The sequence below is a fragment of the Xenopus laevis genome, chromosome 4S (genome assembly GCF_017654675.1).
Source record: "Xenopus laevis strain J_2021 chromosome 4S, Xenopus_laevis_v10.1, whole genome shotgun sequence".
Taxonomy (NCBI): domain Eukaryota; kingdom Metazoa; phylum Chordata; class Amphibia; order Anura; family Pipidae; genus Xenopus; species Xenopus laevis.
Window position 1 is genome coordinate 70,565,678 of NC_054378.1, and position 23,531 is coordinate 70,589,208.

At 39.5% G+C, this 23,531-nt stretch overlaps 1 protein-coding gene across 5 annotated transcripts in view; it reads left to right on the plus strand.

Annotated features, from left to right (window-relative positions):
* The window catches only part of gpbp1l1.S (GC-rich promoter binding protein 1-like 1 S homeolog), a 45,147-nt gene extending 23,638 nt beyond the window's left edge, over positions 1–21,509 (plus strand). For 3 of the 5 annotated variants that reach the window (XM_018260825.2, XM_018260826.2, XM_018260827.2), the window contains 9 exons: positions 1,344–1,473; positions 3,556–3,848; positions 4,404–4,476; positions 5,290–5,483; positions 6,130–6,270; positions 10,842–11,000; positions 14,761–14,897; positions 16,568–16,661; positions 20,544–21,509. In XM_018260825.2, coding sequence (XP_018116314.1) covers positions 1,344–1,473; positions 3,556–3,848; positions 4,404–4,476; positions 5,290–5,483; positions 6,130–6,270; positions 10,842–11,000; positions 14,761–14,897; positions 16,568–16,661; positions 20,544–20,696 — 1,374 coding nt within the window. In that variant the 3' untranslated portion in view covers positions 20,697–21,509. Of the gene's footprint in view, positions 1–1,343; positions 1,474–3,555; positions 3,849–4,403; positions 4,477–5,289; positions 5,484–6,129; positions 6,271–10,841; positions 11,001–14,760; positions 14,898–16,567; positions 16,662–18,552; positions 18,640–20,543 lie in introns of all 5 variants that reach the window. The other 2 variants (XM_041561439.1, XM_018260829.2) reach the window with 2 other exon arrangements.
* Positions 21,510–23,531: the final 2,022 nt, after the last annotated feature.

Here is a 23,531-nt window from a genome sequence, read left to right on the forward strand (position 1 = left end):
AATAAGAAAGCAGGTTGAAAGCAGTATGGTAAGGGGGGAATCCTAAAGCGTAAAGAAAGATGGAATGAAAATGTAGCAAGTGTAGACGCTCACTGATACTTAAAGCTGATGGCACACTAGTAGATTAGTTGAGCAATACTTTTGAATTTGCCGCACACCACTTACTTCATATTACCGGGTGCATCCATATCCCAGGCCGCTTCCAAGCCCAACACTGCAACAATCCAAAGTAGGGAAGAAGCACACCAGTTCAGCTAGGCAATGCCTTTAGCACATTTATTTGCAGAAGTATTGAACGCACAACCTTTCGGGGTCCAACCCCTTCCTCAGGTCCTGGGTTGGACCCCGAAAGCTTGTGCGTTCAATACTTCTGCAAATAAATGTGCTAAAGGCATTGCCTAGCTGAACTGGTGTGCTTCTTCCCTACTTTGGATAGTTAGTAGTAGATTAGTTGCCCATAAAAAAATTGCCACAGTACAATGTGAAGACAGTGAAGCATGGTGGCACAAGCATCATGATATGGGGATGTTTCTCAAACTATGGTGTTGGGACTATTTATCATATATCTGGATCATGGATACTTTTTAATACGTCAAAATACTTGAGGTCATGTTGCCTTATGCTGAAGCGGAAATGGTTGTTTCAACAAGACAATGACCCCAAACACACCAGTAAATGAGCAAGATCTTGGCTCCAGACCAACAAGATTGACATTATGGAGTGGCCAGCCCAATTCCCAGACCTTAATCCAATAGAAAACTTGTGGGGTGACATAAAAATTGCTGTTTCTGAGGCAAAACCAAGACATGCAGAAGAATTGTCGAATATAATGGGTGCCAAGTTGGTTGACACCATGCAACACAGATGTGCAGCAGTAAACACTACTTATACAACTAAATATTCGTTCAGTGATTCAAAAGAAGCAAAATCTTGAAACATTTTTCAGTTTATACAGAGAATGTTTGCGTTTGTAATAAAGAATGCAGACACTGCTATTTTTTGGAACATCCTAATATTCCCCTTTCAATTTCTATAAAGGAATAACACATTTTTGATCAATGTTTCTTCGTGTTTTGATTTGGAATAGAATGTGCAGTGTTCCCAGTGCATTTGCATGTATGGAAATAAAAGCTATTATGAGGATTTTGAGCTTTGTTGACTTTTTTTTAAACACACTGATATTATTCCGGACAACTGTATGATGGCCAGCTAATCTCTGTGTGCCATAGCCCTTATTTCCTTGTAGAAAGTCTGTGCACCATTACCTGTTGCAAGTTTGTACAAAATATCCTGCACACAAACCATAGTAACAGCTATGCACTTTTTCTTTTCACCTCCATTAGAGCTCTACAGGCATTGTTGAGAAACATGGTGAACACCATCCCCGGGGTGAGGGCCGTTTGGGAGTGAGTCGCAGGAGACATAACTCTTCTGATGGATTTTTCAACAATGGACCCCTCAGAACCACAGGAGGTAAAGAGGTTGAACTAAGTCTTGTATGGGAATCTGTAAATGGATTCGTAGCATGCTTCCTTTCATGTAAATATTGAGATGGGGAATTATCAGAAGTTTGCCTCATGAATTTGAATGAAGTCCACTTTACAACAAAGTAACTTTTGTCCTGTACCCGTCGCAAATAAACCTATACAAAAGGGGCTAGATACTCCTCTGGGGCACAAAAACATTTTTGTATAGTTAAAATATGACCATAGAGCATGTCAATTTAGTAGGGTCCTTAAAGGGGATTTAAAAAAAAAAAATAAATGAAATCCAATTTTTTCTTTCTTTAATGAAAAAGGAATCAATCTTCAATATACTTCAATAAAAAAATGTGTACCGTTCTTATAAGAAACCTGATTGTATGCAGTGAAATTCCCCCTTCGTGTTACTTGCTGTGACTGCTGCGGATAAGAAACTTTAGACCAGGGATCCCCAACCTTTTGAACCCGTGAGCAACATTCAGATGTAAAAGGAGTTGGGGAGCAACGGTAGTATGAACAATGTTCTTAGGGTGCCAAATAAGGGCTGTGATTAGCCATTTGGTAGCCCCTATGTGGACTGTCAACTTACACGAGGCTCTGTTTGGCAGTACACATGGTTTTTATGCAACAAAAACTTGCCTCCAAATCAGTAATTCAAAAATAAGCACTTGATCCCAGTTAGGCCACTGGAATCAACATCCAAGGGGTTGTAGAGCAACATGTTGCTCACAAGCTACTGGTTGGGGGTCACTTCTTTAGACGGTCCCTAACTGCTCTGCAGGGAGACCCCCCTTCCCATAACTTGAGCAGCTTTGTTTGTTTCCCTGTAGAGCAGCGGGGCAACTGTGTCGAGTTTTGTAGACCAAGTGCAGTCTGCATATTCTGATTATCAATCTGTTTTAGCAGATATTATTTGACTTGTGCTGTTTTGATAATTTGAAGATCCCTAAGCTTAGCCCTTCCAACAGAAGCCCAGACCTCAGACAGCCCCCTGCGGCCAACTTTGAAAGCATAAATCATTTCTTTAATTAGGCTTCTGGTGCAGTAAGTTCATGTTTATATTTAGTATACAAAATACAGCATTTCTATCATTACTCTGTTTTAGACTTTAGTTCCCCTTTAATTAGTATGCACCACTGGAGCAGGGCATGATGTTTTTTAACATCTCAGCCACTGAGGCTTGTAACGCCTTCAGAGGTGCCCTAGGTTTTTTGGTCGCCCCCAACTAATCTCCTCGAATGACTACTTCATTTTGGTCTTCAAGAAATATTCAGTAACTTGTAGAATTCTTATCCATCCCCAGACTTGTGCTTTTCGATCACCCTTTTCTCAGAGTTGCTTGAATTGTTTTTTGTTTTTCTTTTGTAATTTCCAATCACTTGAGTACACACAGGTTATCTCCATTTAATTATGTGACTTTGGAAAAGAATTGGCTGATCTGGTCATAATTTAGGTATATCACATTAAAGGGGGTGTATACTTGTGCAGTCATTTAATGACTTTCATTATATTTGAGTAATCACGTAGTCAAGATCTACTTCCACAGACAAAGTCTATTTATATTGGTAACTTTAAATTTTTTATTAAAAATCCACTCCATGTTCTGTGATAAAATATGAAAATTTCCAAGGCAATAAATCCTGTTTATATTCACTGTAGCTAAACCATGTTTGTACCAATAACCACCCGAAGGCTAAACTACACAGGAACATTTATCATTTGTCGGATGCAAATAATTGCTTGGGTCAAAATATAATGGGACAAGCTCATGTGCCTGCATGTGAGCTAGGATTGGGCACTCCACTTTGCATATTCAGATTTGCTCAGTCTGGCTAGCGATCAGGTTATATGCTGTTATGACCTACTGCATGTGGGCAAATTTTGTGCTTTTTTGTTACTTATGGTAGTGTAAAATTTAGGACAACTTGATAAACACGCTTTCCTGCCCAAACCAATCAAGTATCATTTTTAGATTTCTTTTACCGCATTAGTCAAATTGTTATCTTTAAAACATGGACCAAAATCCTAAATGTAACCATACATGATGTTTTTTTCTTTCCTTGTTTTATTTTAGATTCCTGGCACCAGCCTTCTCTCTTGCGCCATGACTCTGTGGATTCTGGTGTTTCTAAAGGCACTAATCTTGGAGTACAGCCTGGTTGGCATGGTGTGGTACGTGGGCAAGATGGTGGCATGCAGAGAGCAGGAGGAAATGGAACTAACGGAGCAGGAAATGCAGGCCATCGGCATCGTAATGGCAATGCCCTATCTCGTAAAAACCCATCCATGCAGGAAAAGCAGCCGCCCGAGGCCAGAGAGGAAAAGAACGCGGAAAGAAAGAAGCTGCAGTTTGAAGAGGAAGATTTTGTATGTTGGGGACTTCATTTTTATAGTTGATACTTCCTAGACACTTAAGGGATAATTATTTGCTATATTTGTGTAGCAATAGTCCATTAGCATTAGAAACTTTAACTGACAGGTTGAGAAGATACAATCCGGTTGGCAAAACCATCATAACTTCAGGTAACAAACGATCATCATGACCTATAAGGAACTTTCAATGTACATTTATATTTTGAAGAGTAGGTTTTAGTGTCTGTACTACTTTAAAATGCATTGCATACTTAAGATTTATTGATTCCTTTAGATTCTTAATTAGCACCAACAAAAAGAACGCTCTTCATATACACCTGAATATAATGAAGACCCTGCTTTTTTTGTACAAGTTTTCACTAGTGGGCTTTTCACTTGCTAGTCACACAATTCACAAATATTTACAATAAGTAGCAATTTTATATATTTCATAAATAAGGTAACCTCCAATACTTGCTCATACAGGCATATTGTCTTCTGGTAATTTATAACACAGTATTAACTTATTACAGTATACAGTATTCATAACTTAATTTACTTTTATTGCAGCCATCATTAAATCCTGAGACTGGCAAGCAAGTTATCCAGAGCAAACAGACTGGGGCCCCTACAGGAGTTTGGGGTATTTGTTTACTTTATTTTCTTTTATACATGGACCCATTTTACAACATACAGAGCTTTTCAAAACTTGCTCCCATCTTTGCTCATTAAGGACAATGTGCACTCTGTGCTCTGTCCACTGAATGAGTAGTCAATCTAGTAAATAATGTTTGCTGACGTGCCAATGCCACCTGGCAGTACCCTCAAAACAATGGGCAGCAGTACTAGATTTCACTTTTCTCCTCTGGCATAGATGCACCAGTGGAGAAAATGCTGTGTTTTCCACTAGCCATATTTGTGTTTTGGCAGAAAAAAACATAAATTAGGTTGTAATGAATGTGTAAATGAATCATTATGTTGTCATGAAAAAAAAAAATTTTTTTCAAAACTCATCAGTTCATAGAGATGCTCCAGCAGATTTCTGCACTGAAATTCGTTTCTCAAAAAAGACAGATTTTTTTATATTTAATTTTGAGATCGGTCATGAGGTTAAACATATTGTCCGTTTCCGAGCTGCCCCCAGTCATGTGACATGTGCTCTGATAAACTTCAGTCACTCTTTACTGCTGTACTGTAAGTTGGAGTGATATCACCTCCCCCCAGCAGCCTAACAGAACAATGGGAAGGTAACCAGATTTTTTTGAATCACATGACCAGGCAAAATTACCTGAGATGGCTGGATACACCCCAATATTACAACTAAAAAAATACACTTGTCGGTTCAGGAATGACATTTTCTATTGTAGAGTAAATTATTTGCTGTGTAAACAGTGTAATTTAGAATCATAAAAATCATGACCGAATCCCTTTAAGTTTATTCCTTCTCCAATTGCAGAAAATCCTCCCAGTGCCAAGCAGCCTCTCAAGATGCTGGTCATCAAAAAAATCTCAAAGGAGGACCCATCAGCCTTTTCAGCTGCATTTGCAACTCCAGTACCCCATATTTCTAATGGCTCAAACAAGACCAACCCATCTGGACCGATTGTGTACAAAAATCTGGTCCATAAACCAGCAGCTTCTTCAATAAAGGTACTGCTGCTATGCTCTCAACATTTTACTAAATAATGAATGTGTTAATTTATAGGGCATAAATGGTTAAAATATAAATGTCTAATTTGGTTTCAGACAAATGCGGAGGATTGGCAAGGCTGAGTATATAGCACCATTGTCTAGACCGAGGGTTTGCAGTTTCTAACAAAATATACGTTATTTAATAAATAATGTTCCAAATAGTGTTTATTAAATATATTTACAAATAGAATTCAGTTTAGAAGCAATGCATTGGTAAACCTCATAATGATCAGAGGGGGTTGGAATAGAAGATGCCTCTCCTCCTGATGAAGCAGATGTATTCTTGTTGTGCAGTTTTTGACAATTACACATTTCACAATATATTTCAGAATTTTGAGGGTTTATTTAGATACCAGACTGAGATTGATTGGGTTATGTAGTGTATAAAGGTAACCATTTTTTGCTGTTTGTATTTATACTGCTACTAAAAAAAACACAATCTTCCTGTGGAACTGCACCATTTCCCCAAATATTTCATCTGCCACAGAAATATCTGCAGTTTTGCATTTGTGGCTACTGTATGTGCTGGTCACCGTACAGCTCACTAAATTATTTTAATATAGTGCAGTGTTAACCAGCAGTACGATGTGCATCTCTATTGCAGTCTGGTCCCTGGAAGTCCAATGGCCGTGAATCCAAATCTGGCTCGTTTTTTTCCAACCGAGATTCTGCCTTCACTAGCCCAGTTTTGACCACCAAACCAGGAATGCAGGCTCCAGCTCCTCTATTTTCTTCCCCCAAAGAGGTAAGGAGCTAGCATCCTCTTCTTTATATCTATATATAATTTATTTTTGCTGTATTCAAATAGTGTAATTGTATCTCTTATTTTATTTCTTCCATTAGTTACACTTTCTCCTTGGTCTGCTTGGGGGACACAGGATCAATGGGGTATAGCTTGCACCACTAGAAGGCAGGACACAACAAAAAAAGAACAAACTAATCCCTCCTCCTCCTGCTATACCCCAGCTCCCAGGCATTGTGCCCTCAGGAGGTTAGGACATAGTCTCCTGTCAGGAATTAGATTTTATTTATTTTTTTTCTATTACTTTATTTTATGTTATTTATTATACACATTGAGGCTGGAATGGGCATCCACACGGCGTGATTTGCCTTCATTTTCCACCTCCAACATGGATGTCTCCGGGGTCTATTGTGCCCTGGCACTGACCACCCAGGCTCAAGGTTTTCCCCCCTTCTGCTTACTGTGGTGGAACTGTCTGTGGATAGCTAATCACCATTCCTGTTTTACCTAGCCCTGTCTCTGTTGATTATGGCTGACATTAATGTGGGATTCCTCCTAACTCTTAGCAGCCCAGGAAGTGTTCTCTGTATCAGCGCTTCCATGAGCTCTGATTACAGCAACCGTTGGTAATTGCTAAGCTCTCCTGTGAGCCGGCGCACTTGCAGTGCCTCTTCTTCTGCGCCGCATGGCGCCTCTTCACTTCCACCTAGCAGTTTCAACCTGGAAGCGCGCATAGCTAGTGCGTCACTCACATGAAGGACGGACCTATCCTCGCTCCCTTGCTATATCCACACCCTGCTCCAGACGCGACTCTGCGCAGCCAGAATCAGAGAGCCCTACTACCCGCAGCGCCTCACGGACCAGCTTCCGCCCCTCCCCACACGGCTCCTCAGTCCCAACAGTGATACACAGCACATTGAAAGGGATCCCTCCCCAGCTATATACTGCGCTGCCTGCTCCTATAATGCACCCAGGCCTAGCATCTGTAGTTCTAGCCTCCACCACCTTTCTGGCATATTGGACACTTAGCTAGAGGGGGGTCCTTAGTGGTTTATGCTACACCCCTGCTCTCCAGCAGACCGTGTTTCTCTGGGAGAGACTTACCACTGCCAAAAATAATTTTGCCTAAAATCTTTTTCTTTATTCTAGCACACCATGTCTGAGAGTTCCAGTGACAACCTTTCTCCAAGGACGGCAGTAGCTGCTAAAATAAAATTTTTGGCCTGTGCCAAATGCCGCAAACGTTTACCAATCGGTAACAAGGAACCTCTCTGCTCCATGTGCCTTCGGTGGATGCCCCAGTGTCACGTCTGTCTAACACAGCTATGCCGGTTCCCGATGCAGCGTCCTTCAAGGATTCCAGGGACAAGAAGCTGGAGGTTTTAGCCTCAGCATGGGTGACTAGGGCTATGCAGTCCTGGTCAGATGCTCTATGCCGAGCTATTTCCTCTGGGGTACCATGCGAGGAACTCTCCGAACTTGCTACGCAGATCAAGGAGGCAAGCAACTCCTATGCGAGGCATCACTTGATGCAGCTCAGGTGATAGGCCGATCCTCCGCACTTGCGGTGGCTGCCTGTCGATGCCTCTGGATGAAACTTTGGACAGCCAGCCTCACCTCCAAGAAGTCCCTGACCTCCATTCAAGGGTAAGCTCCTTTTTGGTCCCGAACTGGACAAGATCAGTCAAGCTACCAGGGGCAAAAGTACTCTTCTGCCCAAGGCCCGCCCTTCCTTTCGTAAGGGAAAATGTTTTCACTGATTCAGACTTCGGGCGTATCCATTACTCCCTCGACGATCTTCTGATCAAGGCTCCAACCTTCCTGGCAGCCCAACAGGCACTCCAGCTGACCATGGACAGGTTACAGGAGTTGGGCTGGTACATCAACCATGACAAATCTTCCCTGCCCCCTAGTCAATCGATGGTATTCTTCAGGATGTTCTTCAATACTAGGACACAAACCGTGTCTCTCGCACCGGACAAGGTTCATCATCTACGTTCCTTAGTGCTGTCTCTTCTCTCGAAACCAAAACACACGGCCAAATTCTGCATGAAGGTCCTGGGAGTCATGGTGTCAGCCATAGAAGCAGTCCCCTTCGCACAATTCCACCTCTGGCAGCTTCAATGGAACATTCTCTCGGCTTGGAAGCGCAGATCCCTACTTCAGAAGATTTGTTTGTCACACAGGACCAGGGCGTCTCTTTACTGGTGGACTCTTTCCATTCACTTGACCGAGGGCAGACCTCTCGAGGATCTTGCTGGCCTTCCTGCAAGAGGGGCTTTCCATGGGGCTATCCTTGGGATCACTACGATCCCAGATCTCAGCCTTGTCTATCCTGTTTCAGAGGCGACTTGCTTTACACACAGATGTCAGGACCTTCCTTCAAGGGGTGGCCCAAGTTAGGCCTCCCGTTCGGTCCCCTGTTCCGACTTGGGACCTTTCTCTTGTGCTACGATCCCTTCAACGTCCTCCCTTCGAGCCCTTATCCTCCATCTCTCTTCAATGGCTCACATGGAAGATAGTTTTCCTAATGGCCATCGCAGCGGCTCACAGGGTATCGGAGATGTCTGCTCTTTTCTGCAGATCTCCGTTCCTCACCTTTCACCAGGACAGGGTGGTTCTCTGCACCATTCCGTCTTTTCTGCCTAAAGTGGTTTCTTTTTTCCACTTAAACCAAGAGATCACCATTCCTACCTTTTGTCCCTATCCTTCCAACCCTAAGGAGGTGGCCCTCCATTCTCTGGATCCCTCAAGTACTACCTACACAGAGTCGAAGGCATCCGTAAGTCGGACTCTGTTCACCAAGGCAACCATATCTCGTTGGATCAAGCAGGCCATCCAAAGGGCCTACACAGCTCAGGGATTAAACCCCCCAGCTAGACTCAAGGCTCATTCTACCAGAGGAATGAGTACGTCCTGGGCTTTCTGGAATCGGGCCTCAGTTGAGCAGTTGTGCAAGGCTGCCACATGGACATCTATCCATACTTTTGGAAAATTCTACCATTTTGATACCTTTTGCAGCATCTGACACCCACTATGGCAGGAAGGTACTCCAAGCCGTGGTGGCTAGTTCCACATAGGCCTCTACCTCCCGCCGTATCTTATGGGACAGCTTTGGTATGTCCCCATTGTTCCTGTGTCCCCCAAGCAGACCAAGGAGAAAAGGAGATTTTGTGTACTCACCGTTAAATCTTTCTCTCCAATCGCTTGGGGGACACAGGACTTCCCTCCCTGGTGAGGCCTTCACGTGTGCTTTCAGACATGGTCACTCATGCATTCTTTTTTCATTGTATATATTTACTTAAGGCTTCAGGTTTATTGGTAACCTCCTGTTCTGTGATTTGGTACAAACTGGCCTGGCTTCGCCTGGGAGCTGGGGTATAGCAGGAGGAGGAGGGATTAGTTTCTTTTTTGTTGTGTCCTGCCTCCTAGTGGTGCAAGCTGTACCCCATTGTTCCTGTGTCCCCCAAGCAACTGGAGAGAGATTTAACGGTGAGTATACAAAATCTCCTTTTTTTCAGCACAAAAACTTTGCCTTCAAATGCGTATATTTCTTTAAAATTTCTTGCAAATAATTTGGATGGTTTTCCTCCTCTGACCTACAGTTCTGTTCAGAATAATAGCAGTTTGTTTAAAAAAATGAATAAAGCTCAGAATCCTTATAATAGCTTTTATTTCCATACACAAATGTATTGGGAACACTGCACATTCTATTCCAAATCAAAACATGAAGAAAAATTTATCAAATTAGTGTTACATTCCACAATTCTCCTGTATTTCTTGGTTTTGTCTCAGAAACAGCATTTTTCATGTCACCCCACAAGTTTTCTTTTGGATTAGTGTACGACGATTGGGCTGGTCACTCCATAACATCAATCTTGTTGGTCTGGAACCATTTACTGGTGTGTTTGGGGTCGTTGTCTTATTGAAACACCATTTCAAGGGCATTTCCTCTTGGCCACATGACCTCTTCAAGTATTTGTTTGAAACTGATCCATGTTATGTGATAAATAGGCCCAACACCACAGTATGAGACACATCCCCATATTATGATGCTTGCGCACCATGATTCACTGTCTTCACAGTGTACTGTGGCTTGAATTCAGTGTTTGGGGGGTCATCTGATAAATTGTGGCCCCTAGACCCAAAAAGAACAATCTTGCTTTCATCAGATCACAAAATGTTGCGCCAGTCAATGTGTTATTTGGCAAATTGAAAGCTCTTCAGCACATCTTTTTTTCAATAATGGGACTTTGTGGGGGCTTCTTGCTGATAGCTTGGCTTCACATAGGCGACTTCTAATTGTAACATTACTCACAGGTAACTTTAGTCCTTCTTTGATCTTCCTGGAGCTGATCTTTGCCATTTAAGGTATTCTTCTATCCATTCAAGTGGTCGTTTTCCATTTTCTTTCACATCTAATTTCTACCAAAAACAGTGATTGTTCAGGTTCGTGATATTAGACTGCTATTATTCTAAACATAACTGTACAAAACTGGTAAAGAAGTGTGTAAGCTGTATGTCATGTGTTAGCAATTTTTTCAGCTAAAGGATGCTATTTATATTTTTTGCAGGGCACTGCCAGTGTAACACCTCCTTTAGAGCTTGGCGTTTCACGACTCACAAGAATGACTCGGCGTACCCCTGACAAAAAGAGTGAGTTTCTCAAAGCGCTGAAGGATGAACAAGATGTGGATCCAACTGAGGACAGAGATGCCGATAAACTAGAAGATGTAAGAAAAATGCAGATTTCTTTAATATTTCTCTTTTTTTTTCATGTCTGTTTGTAGCAGCACAAATCCAACAGACTGCATTTGTCTCAAAGACCATTAGAAAATAATGCAAAGTGCTGGAATGTGGAATCAGGAGTAACTCAATAATACACATGCCTTTGGTTCTCTGCTGGCTAAAAAATGACAGTAACTGGCAGATTCTCGCCAGAAAATGTATGTCACCCTGAGCTACACTGCCAAGCTCGTACTCGCTAGCTGAAAAAAATATGTGATGATCAGCATTTATGTATCATACAGTACCGTATATACTCGAGTATAAGCCGACCTGAGTATAAGCCGAGGTACCTAATTTTACCTACGAAAACTGGGAAAACTTATTGACTCTAGTATAAGCCTAGACACAACTACAGCCCTGTCTCCCAGCAGCGCACATTCTGCCAAAGCGACCCCCCCAGCGATCAACCGGACTTTTTTGCAAAGTTGATGGTGACAGAGAATTGCCAAATGGATTACTGTGTGCATTGTCCCACTGTCCCACTACCATGTGCAGAGGGTGCTGTGTGATATTGCCATCACTGTTAATCCTTCATATAACCAACAGAGGGCGCTGTGTGATTTTGCAGTCAGTTATTCTTTCATATAACCAACAGAGGGCACTGTGTGATATTGCAGTCACTGTTATTCTTTCATATAACCAACAGAGGGCACTGTGTGATATTGCAGTCACTGTTATTCTTTTATATAACCAACAGAGGGCACTGTGTGATATTGCAGTCACTGTTATTCTTTCATATAACCAACAGAGGGCACTGTGTGATATTGCAGTCACTGTTATTCTTTCATATAACCAACAGATGGCACTGTGTGATATTGCAGTCACTGTTATTCTTTCATATAACCAACAGATGGCGCTGTGTGATATTGCAGTCAGTTATTCTTACATATAACCAACAGAGGGCGCACTGTTATTCTTTCATATAACCCAACAGATGGCGCTGTGTCCTATTGCAGTCACTGTTATTCTTTCATATAACCAACAGATGGCGCTGTGTGATATTGCAGTCACTGTTATTCCTTCATATAACCAACAGATGGCGCTGTGTGATATTGCAGTCAGTTATTCTTTCATATAACCAACAGAGGGCGCACTGTTATTCTTTCATATAACCCAACAGATGGCGCTGTGTCCTATTGCAGTCACTGTTATTCTTTCATATAACCAACAGATGGCGCTGTGTGATATTGCAGTCACTTATTCTTTCATATAACCAACAGAGGGCATTGTGGGATATTGCAGTCTCTCCCCAAGTGTACTGTAGGTATAGGAATGATTAAAAGTGACTGCAATCTTAGCTACCCATAAACTGAGTTAGACTTTTTCAGCACATTTTGGATGCAGAAAAACTCGCTTATACCCGAGTATATACAGTATGTGTCTGTCCAGCAACCTCTGTTAAATTTTTATTTAAATTATGAATCTGTTCAAATATGTTCAAATGTGTGCCCTACAGCCCTGCTTGACCCAACATGACTTTTAGTATAGTAGTTTAGCTACAAAAGATTTGTTTATAGAAATTATAGAAAAAGTTCTGATATACATGTGCAGGGTTACAGTATATTAAAATGCATATGAAGCCTTTTTATTTTTCATTAGAGGCCCCTTAATGAAAAGAATCTGAGCTAAAGCTCTGACAAGAAAATATGTAAAATTGGTACATCCTGGTCACAGCATATATGTTTGCACTGACTGAAGTTATTTACATTCAATTATAAAATATTGAGCCTAACCACATTTTTAGACAGTGTGTGTGTTCTGTCCTATATCTGGCCTATCTTAAAAAAAACTGCCACTCTTTCTAGTATTGTATTTATATTTTAGAGCAGTGCTGCCCAGTTGTTGGCTTATTCACAAGTTTGGGGCCAGATTATTATAAAACAGAGATGCTAACCAAAGGGTATATGGAGATTTGCACATGCTGGTGGTCATAAACACCCCTTGGAGGGCCATAAACTGCCCACAGGCCCCAAGTTACACAGCCCCATTTAACTGGTGGCCCCATGCCATCCTGTGCAGTTGGAGACTCCATTTGTGGATCCTTAGAGGCCCATATATCAAAGGTCGAATTCTGATTTCATGTGAATTTTTCTTAAAGTGGACATGTCCCCCAGACATAAAAAGCTATTTAATAAAAAATCCAAATTCTTTTTTTTTTTTTTTTATTAAAGCATTCATAGCTGTTTTAAACTCATTTAAAAATATCAGATGTCAATCATATATTGCCTGCTCCTCCTCTATGCCTTAGGCATAGAGGCGGGGCAAGCATTTACTTTCACTTTCCATTCAGCACTTCCTAGATGTCACTGCTCTCCCCACATTCCCTTGTTCTCGTCACCATTTAATTGTGTAGCCAGTGCATGGGGATGGACATCAGGTCCCCCATTCTGAGCTGATGCATGGCAGTGTCCACCAAATGTCTCCGTTCTGCTTGCTATAATTATGAATTCCGAGACTGAAGGAAACTATTTAAATTTATACAGTGTAAGTAAAGTTAATTTTGCTTGACTAACATGAAAAAATAGGATTTGGAATTGAAGATACTCACAATTCGACCGGGAGGTTATTTAACAAAAAATTTGAATGTCTAAAATTTGATTAAATGGCTCTGACCCGAAAATTCAAATCGTATTTGATTTGATTCATATGAATAGAGTTTTTCAAAAAACCTTGAATCTCTGGAGGGCTATTATCATCTCCAAATGGCTCAACGGTCCTTCTCTATTGACTTGTACATGAACTAAGCAGCTTTTAGGTGATGAATATTCAAATTAGGAGGTTTCATAAATCTCCCATTTAAATTTACATTCAATGTGTGAATTTTAACACTCGAAAATTCTAATTTACTATCCGACCCTTGATAAATCTGCCACTTAATGTAGATGGGATTTCAAGTTTGATCTTGTCTTGGATATAAACAACATTGGAACATAGCTAGCAAATGCATTATTAAACATAGCTGGAAGATTCCTCTACACTTCTGTTTTGTGCGAGCACCATTACTGCACATTTTGATTGTTGTGGCCAAAACAAAACCCTAGGTTTTCCAGGTTTAATTTTATTGGCCTGTCCAGATTCCAACCATCTAGTCTTTGCATCCATCTAATGCCAATGAAGATGATTCAGTGGATCCATTAAAAATAGAAATGTTGTTATAATCTCAACTAAGAGCCTTGTGTATTGCTCAGAAAATGTATCAGTAAGTTCTAAAGGATTAGAAATGAGTGACTGATTTAGGGCCCTTATTTATGAGCGATAGAATGCAGCATATTGCGTTTGGGCGCTTATGTCTGTCATCATTAGGACGGGCACATAGAGAACAATTAACTGCATCTGACCCTGCGGCTGAACAGAGTGAAATGAAATACAGGGAAGTGCAGCCAAAATGCTCATGAGTAAGAGCCCAAACGAATGCCCCTTTGTGCAACGAAAATTGTTTACTGGTAGATCTGAAACAGAGCACTCTGCTGTGTATGTAAGGGCAGTGTTAAATATACAATACCCCCTAAGCTTTTGATTTGTTTGCCATATTTGGCAAAGGTGTTTTAGGTGTACCCTTTAAAAGCCAATCAAGAAACCTCAAACCTACTTGCCTTTCAGCACCACGTAGCAGATACTGTTTTAATTTCTTCTACATTGTTTAGTGTACTGAGTAAAACTGCCAGCATTCTAATTCTGGATATGTTTCTTCTGGACATGTTTTTGGTGCAGATGCAGAGTCCTTTAGAATTGAATGACATTGAGGGAGAGCAGATTGAAGAAGGCTGCCATCAAAATGGAATCTCTGGTTCTCAGGAAGAAAACAGAGAGAGCCTATCATACTCACTGGAAGCTGAGCACAGGTACATTTAGATATATAGCCCAAGTGCAACAGTTCTTCAGCACATTTACAGTTGTGTTCAGAATAATAGCAGTCCACATCACTAACTGGATCAATCACTGTTTTTGGTAGAAATTATATTTCCACATGGCAAATAATTTACTAGTAGGAGTAGTAGAGTAATAGAAAACCAACAGACCCAACAGTCATGACATGCATGCTACTGATTCTGTGTAATTGAATCATTAATTGAGGCTTGCAATAGCAGTATTCAAAATAATAATAGCTTGTTCCAAATAATAGCAGTGTGGAGTTCAATTAGTGAGATCAATCATTCTGTGAAAAAAACAGGTGTAATTATTTAAGGAAGCAAATGTTGTGCATTCTGGTTATAGTGCATTTCTCTCTGAAAATCTGAGTAAAATGGTTTGTTCCAGACATTGCTCAGAACAACAGCGTACTTGATTAAAAAGTTGATTGGAGAGGGGATTACATTAAAAGAAGTGCAGAAAATGATCTCAAATACTTTAAAATGGCAACCAAAACCTGAAAGACGTGGAAGAAAATGGAAAATAACCATTCAAATGAATAGATTGTTCTTTTTGGGTCTAGGGGCCGCATACAGTTTGTCAGATGACCCCCAAACACTCAATTCAAGCCACAGTACAGTGCGAAGACAGTGAATCATGGTGGCACAAGTATCATAATATGGGGTCCTTATGCTATAGTGTTGGACCTATTTATCTCATACCAGGGATCATGGATCAGTTTCAATACAAAATACTTGAAGAGGTCTCGTTGCCTTATGCTGAAGAGGAAATGCCCTTGAAATGGTTGTTTCAAAAAGACGACGACTCCAAACACACCAGTAAATGAGCAACATCTTGGTTCCAGACCAACAAGATTGACGTTATGGAGTGACCAGTCCAATCCCCAGACATAATCCAATAGAAAACTTGTGGGGTGACATCAAAAATGCTGTTTCTGAGGCAAAACCAAGAAACGCTGAAGAATTGTGGAATATAACAGGTGCCAGAAGTTGGTTAACTCCATGTGACACAGATGTGCAGCAATTCTCAGAAACACTGCTTATACAACTAAATTAGTTCAGTGATTCAAAGGAAAGCAAAATCTTGAAACATTCGGTTTGAGTTTATAAAGAAGAATGCACACTGCTATTTTTTTGGAACAGCCTAATATTCCCTTTTCTTCACTTTCTGTAAAGGAATAACACAAATTTGATTTGATTTTCTTCATGTTTTGATTTGGAATAGAATGTGTTGTGTTCCCAATACATTTGTTTGTATGGAATTACACATCTGTATATTTACTGTATTTTTCTATTTACAAGATTTACATTTAAATATACTAACCCACATTGTATGCTTAGTATTCTAATATTTTATAGCTATCTTTACCCTTCCCTCTATGTTACGGATATATTTTGTTTTGGTGGAATGTTACATAGCTGTTGGCTTTTTTCATAATCTGCAAAATGCATGCTGTAAATCTAAAGATGGCAAAAGAATTAGTTTCATTCATAGATTTTTTCTTTTTTTTTTTTTTTTTTTTTTTTTTTTACAGTGAACGGTCATGCTTTACTGCAGTCATTTGATAAAAGTGTGTTAAATATACATTAAAGAAATGTTTCTACATAATAAACCTACAATTCATGCATTTCCTTTATTTTAGATTATTGAAAGAGATGGGGTGGGAGGAGAATAATGACGATTGTTTGCCACTAACCGAGGAAGAGTTACTGGAATTTCAGATTAAATCTCAGCAGGTAAATATTTTTTTCTGTTAACATTTACTGTTTTCCAACTTTATACCTGGCGCATGTAGATGATCATTTTGCATTATCCCATATCTCCTCTAGTTCTTCATAGGGTAGAGACGCTACTAGTTTCTCCATGTAGAAGCTTCATTTTAAGTGGGAGCTATGATTAAAATGTTGTAAATATTAGAAATGTTTTGTTTTTCTGTGCAGGTCTTAAAGGGATACTGTCATGGGAAAAAAAAAATTCCAAAATGAATCAGTTAATAGTGCTGCTCCAGTAGAATTCTGCACTGGAATCCATTTCTCAAAAGAGCATACAGATTTTTTTATATTCAATTTTGAAATCTGACATGGGGCTAGACATTTTGTCAATTTCCCAGCTGCCCCATGTCATGTGACTTGTGCCTGCACTTTAGGAGAGAAATGCTTTCTGGCAGGCTGCTGTTTTTCCTTCTCAATGTAACTGAATGTGTCTCAGTGAGACATGGGTTTTTACTATTGAGTGTTGTTCTTAGATCTACCAGGCAGCTGTTATCTTGTGTTAGGGAGCTGCTATCTGGTTACCTTCCCATTGTTCTTTTGTTTGGCTGCTGGGGGGGGGAAGGGAGGGGGTGATATCACTCCAACTTGCAGTACAGCAGTAAAGAGTGATTGAAGTTTATCAGAGCAGTCACATGACTTGGGGCAGCTGGGAAATTGACAATATGTCTAGCCCCATGTCAGATTTCAAAATTGAATATAAAAAAATCTGTTTGCTCTTTTGAGAAATGGATTTCAGTGCAGAATTCTACTGGAGCAGCACTATTAACTGATTCATTTTGAAAAAAAAATTTTTGCCCATGACAGTATCCCTTTAAATACAAATGTTTTCGAAAGGCTGGAGTGTTAGATTTGCCTTTCCCTTTGTCACATTCAGGACATAGTTTGAAACTTGCACAAACTGATATTGTGTTCTCTGCCATCGCCTATTAAAGTTTGGGCAATGTTTGGACTTTTCCTGATGTGCCTGTCTTTGCAATTTAAGTTTAAACATCAGGGTTTGTCCCAATGGTCTCAAGCAATGGCAGTTTTACCAACAGGTTTGTGAGTAGTTCAAGCACATAACTCAAAAACCATTTTTGAAAAGAAGGAATATTGGAGTACTGTTGTCTGTGTTATCATAGTTGTTGTGTATGCACCCTTGTCTCTGGGTATTATTCATTAGAATCTGCAATTGTATTTACAATCTATCCCATAGACAGGTGACATATACTTCTCTTTCAAATGTGCAACTGGCTGTCCCTTGACTGCTCCAAGCACTTGCCGTTGATTTCTATTGTGTGTATGAGACAATATGCATTATGCTTAATATAAATAAATAAATACTCCCAATAGAGAATGAATACCATTTTACAACTGGGGTTCTAAAACGTAGGCACCCCCAAGTGACTACTTTTACTTACCTGACACCCAGGTCGGTGCTCCTATCTGCAAAAAACTGCACCAGCCCGGGGTTCAGAACATCTGAAGACTCTCCATGGTGCTCACTAGAAGAATCCCGGGCCAGTGCAGTTTTCTGCTGATAGGAGCACCAGCCTGGGTGTCGGAGAAGTAAAAGTAGTCACTTGGGGGTGCCTATGTTTTGGAACCCCAATTGTAAAATGGTATTCGTTCTCTTTTAAATACATTCTATAAAGTTGTACATGAAAGTTTGTGAACCCTTTATAATTTTCTATATTTTACATGACTTTTACCTAAATCATCATCTGATCTAATAAAAGTATATTAAGAAAAGCTAGTTAAACGATCAAATCAACAATCCTATTTGGTCATGTATTTACTGAAAAAAAAAGATCCAATAACATATCTGCGTGTGGCAGAAATAAGTGAATCTTTTGAGTTATCATATAATTTGAAGGTGAAATCAGAGTCTGATGTGTTCAGTTCAATGAGGTTAAAGGCGCAATGACTGGCTCAATGGTGAGGATAGAGATTACCAATGCAGGTAAAGTAAAGTCCAGATTTATTGTTTCATGTTTATTGTTTCATTTAAAATACATTCGAAAACTCAAGAAAAGAATAGAAAAATGGATGAAACAGAGCAGGGGAGTGCATGGCTATAACTGTCACTTCATCAGAAGCCAAAAGCTGTGTTCAGTCAATGGGATGACAATCGGGTATAAGTGAGAGACCCTGTTTTATTTAGAGAATGGGGATCCAGCAAAGCCTGATCACACATTATTATTATTATTATTATTAACATGTATTTATATAGCGCCAACATATTGCGTAGCAAAACATTTTTTGGATGTATATCATGGCTCAAACAAAGGAGGTGTCCAAAGACCTCCAAAAAAGTCGTTGATGCCCATAAAGCTGGAAATGAATACCGGTATGGGATCTGTTATCGAGAAAGCTTAGATTTACGGAAAGGCCATCTCCCATAGACTCCGTTTTATCAAAATAATCCAAATTTTAAAAAGGGAGTTCATTTTTCTCTGTAATAATAAGTATCTAGTGGTTGATCCCAACTAAGATATAATTAATCCTTATTCAAAGCAAAAACAGCCTATTGGGTTCATTTAATGTTTACATGATTTTATAATAAATGATACAAATTATGTAAAGATCCGTTATCCGGAAAACCCCAGGTCCCGAGCATTTTGAATAAAAACAGGTCGCATACCTGTACAAGATCTGTAAAGTGTTTGGACTCAATCAATAGTCAGGAAATTCAAGACCATTGTTACCCTACCCAGAAGTGGTCGACCATCAAATATAACTGCAAGGTGTCTAATATTCCGAGAGATTACCAATGAACCTCTCAAAGTAACGTCTAAGCAACTGAAGGCCTGTCTCACATGGGTGAATGTTAATGGCCATTAGTCCACCAACAGGAGAACACTGAACAGCAATTGTGTATGGCAGGGTATCAAAGAGAAAGCTACTGCTCTTTCCCCAATAAATATTGCCGACTGTCTACAGTTTGCTACAGATCATGTGGATAAACCAGAAGGATACTGGAAGAATGTTTTGTGGACTGATGAAGCCAATATAGAACCTTTTGGCTTAAGTAAGAGCGTTCCATTTGGAGAAAGAAAAACACTGCATTCCAGCTTAAGAACCTTATCCCATCTGTGAAACATGCTGGTGGGAATGTTCTGGTTTGGGCCTGTTTTGCTGCATCTGGAAGGCTTCTCATCCTTGATGGAACAATGAATTCTGAACTCTACCAGAGAATTCTAAAGGAAAATGTCAAGATATCGGTCTGTAAACTGTATCTCAAGTTATGCAGCAAGACAACCATCCTAAACACACAAGTTTTTATACCAAAGAATGGTTAAAGAATAAAGTGAATGTTCTGGAATGACCAAGTCCCAATTCAAATGTTGTGGAAAGATCTAAAGTGAGTGGTTCATGTGAGGAAACCCACCAACATCCAGGAGCAGTCGCAGTCGTTGTACACAAGGGGGTCACACCAAATACTGAGAGCACAATTCACTTACCTTTGCCACACGCAGAAATGTTTAGATCCCTTTTTTTTTCAATAAATACATGGACAAATATAATAATTTTTGTTTCATTTGTTTAATTAGGATTTCTTCATCTACTTTTAGGTCTTGTTAGAAAACCAGATGATGTTTAGGTCACATTCATATAAAAAAATATAGAACTTTAAAAAGGATTCTCAAACCTTTACACAACTGTAAGCCGTGTTCATTATATATTAAATGAATTCTTTGTTCAGTGTTGTTGCATCTGACACTTTGATCACAGCGACTGAAATAAAGTTTTCCTATATCTGAAAGAAGTGCAAATGTGATTGTGCTGCAAGTGGTGTCTGTGTCCTTTAAGTTACTTCTCCTTTGTACATATTTTGCTGATCAATGTTTCCTTGTTCTTTTAAAGCTAAAAAGAAACGGCATGGGGCAGAATGGCTTTTTGAGACAACCCAGAAGATGTGCCCTGCTCTATGCTTGGCGTGGCCCTCTATCTCCTGACCCTAGTGAGTGCTCAGACTCCGAAACAAGCAGTACAGACACTTCAGATGACGAATCCTGATCCTCTAATGAAAGAATATCCCCTCTCCTATCCTAAACGACTCTCTTCACAGCATAAATGTTGCCTGCTTGGTCAAGATGGAAAGAAACACAAATGTGGTTTCATTTTAAAGCCCTTTGCTGCAAGAGTCCTGCCTCGCTTCCAGAGTAGATGTTGCATATTTTGCGAAGAACGAGCAATTTCACTGCATTTTTTTTTTTTTAAGTCCTCTCTCCCTCTTTTGTTTTCCTCTTTCTATGCTTTCTAGAGACAAAAACTGGTTTTGTACAAATTGCAGAGGCAAAGGAGAGGTTTTTGATTTTCCTTTTTACTGCATTTGTTCAGCTCTTACATCTACGTCTCTGGAATGAGCAGAAAAGCTTCTAACCCAGCAGTTCAAATGAGAAAAGCAACATCTTTAACCCACTAAATCACTGTCTGGGAAACAATAACTCTTCAACTCTAATTGGGATTGATTCATTCTTATAACTTTGCTATTTAGATATTATGCAGCTACAGTTTGTCAGGCACTTTGCCTCTTTATCCAAGAACCTGGCTTGTTCCTTATTATTTTTTTAAAGGGGAATAATTTGCAATTGTAAAATATTCAGAGAGGATTTTTTTTTTGTGTGTACCTTTCACAGCCTTGACATTCAGGGTGGATTGTAAAATACAACAAGATTTGGGTAAAAATGACCATTCTTGGGGAAGATTTCAGAAGATTATTTTGATAACATTATTTACAGATTAAAGAAAACTGTTTATCTGTATGTGAGGGCAATGTCACCACAGCAGCTAATGACTTGGAATAAATATTTTGCATCAGTTTGCCAATCTGTTTTGTTTTTTTTGTTTTTGTCTTCTGCTCACAAAAAAGATAACGGTCCGGGAAAAAAATCATTTTTGTATCCTTTATACTCGGGTATATAAAAGAACCCAGTCGTATTCTGTTCAGTGATCTGAATGTTTGCATGTATAGTAGAACCCCTAAAAAAGCAGTGTTCTTCTGTATAAGGCAGTTAGCTTAAAAGAAAGGTAACATCAAAATTGAAAGTGTTTTATGTAATGTATTTAATGTAGGAGCCCTGCACTGGTAAAAATGTTGTTTGCTTCAGAAACACAACTATAGTTTATATAAACAAGCTGCTGTGTAGCAATGGGGGCAGCCATTCAAGCACAGGATACACAGTAGATAACAGATGAGCTCAGTAGAATCCCATTGTATACTACAGAGCTTATCTGTTATCTGCTGTGTATCCTGTGCTTTTTCTCCTTTTTCAGCTTTGAATGGCTGCTCCCCTGGCTACACAGCAGCTTGTTTATATAAACTATAGTTGTTTCTAAAGCAAACACAGCAGGGCAACACATTGCATTTTAACTATTTTAAAACACTTTAATTTTTCGCTGTTACTGTTCCTTTAAATGCTCAACTAGATGCTTTAGTGCAAGTAAATGGCCCATACACGAAGAGAACTATCTGGCTGGTACTTATCAAAGGAATTCCCTTATCACTTTCAGTCCCGTTACTTTAGACTGCCTGGTTTATCGCATTGTATTTTTACTTTATACACCACAATAGTTTACCTTTGTGCTTTCAGTGTCCTGGATATCTGGAATAAAAATTGAAGCATAAAATTGAGCATAGGACTGGCCAGATATGGGATGACTTTGACGTAGTTGGCCAGCCTAAATATATTGCAATATATGGACAAACAATCCCTGTTTTGTTTAAAGGGTAAGGCATTCTTCAGTAGCAGTATGCACAAAATGTCTGTCTTAAATATATTGATAATGGGTTGAGTGCAGAGGACTCTTGTATTTGAATATATATATATATATTTTTTTTTTTTCTATGGGATCACTTATCCTGAAACCCATTATCCAGAAAACTCCAAATTACAGGAAGGACTTCTCCCATAGACTCCATTTTAATCCATTACTTTGCATTTTTAAAAATTAACATGTTTTTTTAGTAGACAATGTATGGAGATCCAAATAACAAAGATCCCTTTTCCAGAAAACCCCAGGTCCTGAACATTCTGGATAACAAGTTCCATACCTGTACATGTATAGTCAAGGGAGTTTTTCCTATAACTTTTCTAAGTGACTCTTTGGTTAAGGATTATAATTCTACAATATTCAAAGTTTTCTTATTACTTTTTTTTATTTTTGTTCATGTAAAATTTTCAAACAAAGTGCCAGATTCAATTCACTGAATCTTGTCCATGAGTTTTCTTATGATAAACCAGGAGATAACTTTTTCTCAATTTGAGATGCAACTGAATTCAGAAAAACTTCTCATGGTTTATCACATGAAAACTATTGAAGTCTATGGGAAAAAACTGGAAGTGAATTAGGAGTAAAGTTTTCTCCTCTAATTGAATTGTGTCCATGGGTTTTCACATGATAAACCATGATATAACTTTTTCACAGTGAATTGAATCTGGCCCAAAATAATGAAACCAAACTTTTTACATGAAGAGAAAACTGTACTGCCTGGTGCTTGAATATATTATTAAAGACACATCGCATTTGTGCATTATGAACGAGCATGTGCCCCAACATGGCTGCCCACAGGAGTTGGCTTCCAGTATGGGGGGCACAACAAACAATGCAGATATTCAGAAAACTCTATTGTATATTCCCCATTCAGAGCGGGGGCTCAGTAAGACCATAACCCGGTGGGGAAACATTATTTTGGTGATGTCCTTTAAAAAAAGAAGCCTGAAAAAGTGGAGGGTTCATTTACAACCTAAAGTGCAATCCCACTCACAATCACCATGTTTTTCCCATTACAAATTTGTTAAACGTAATGGAATTGCATCAGCATTTCATTGTAAATTAGACACAATGCAT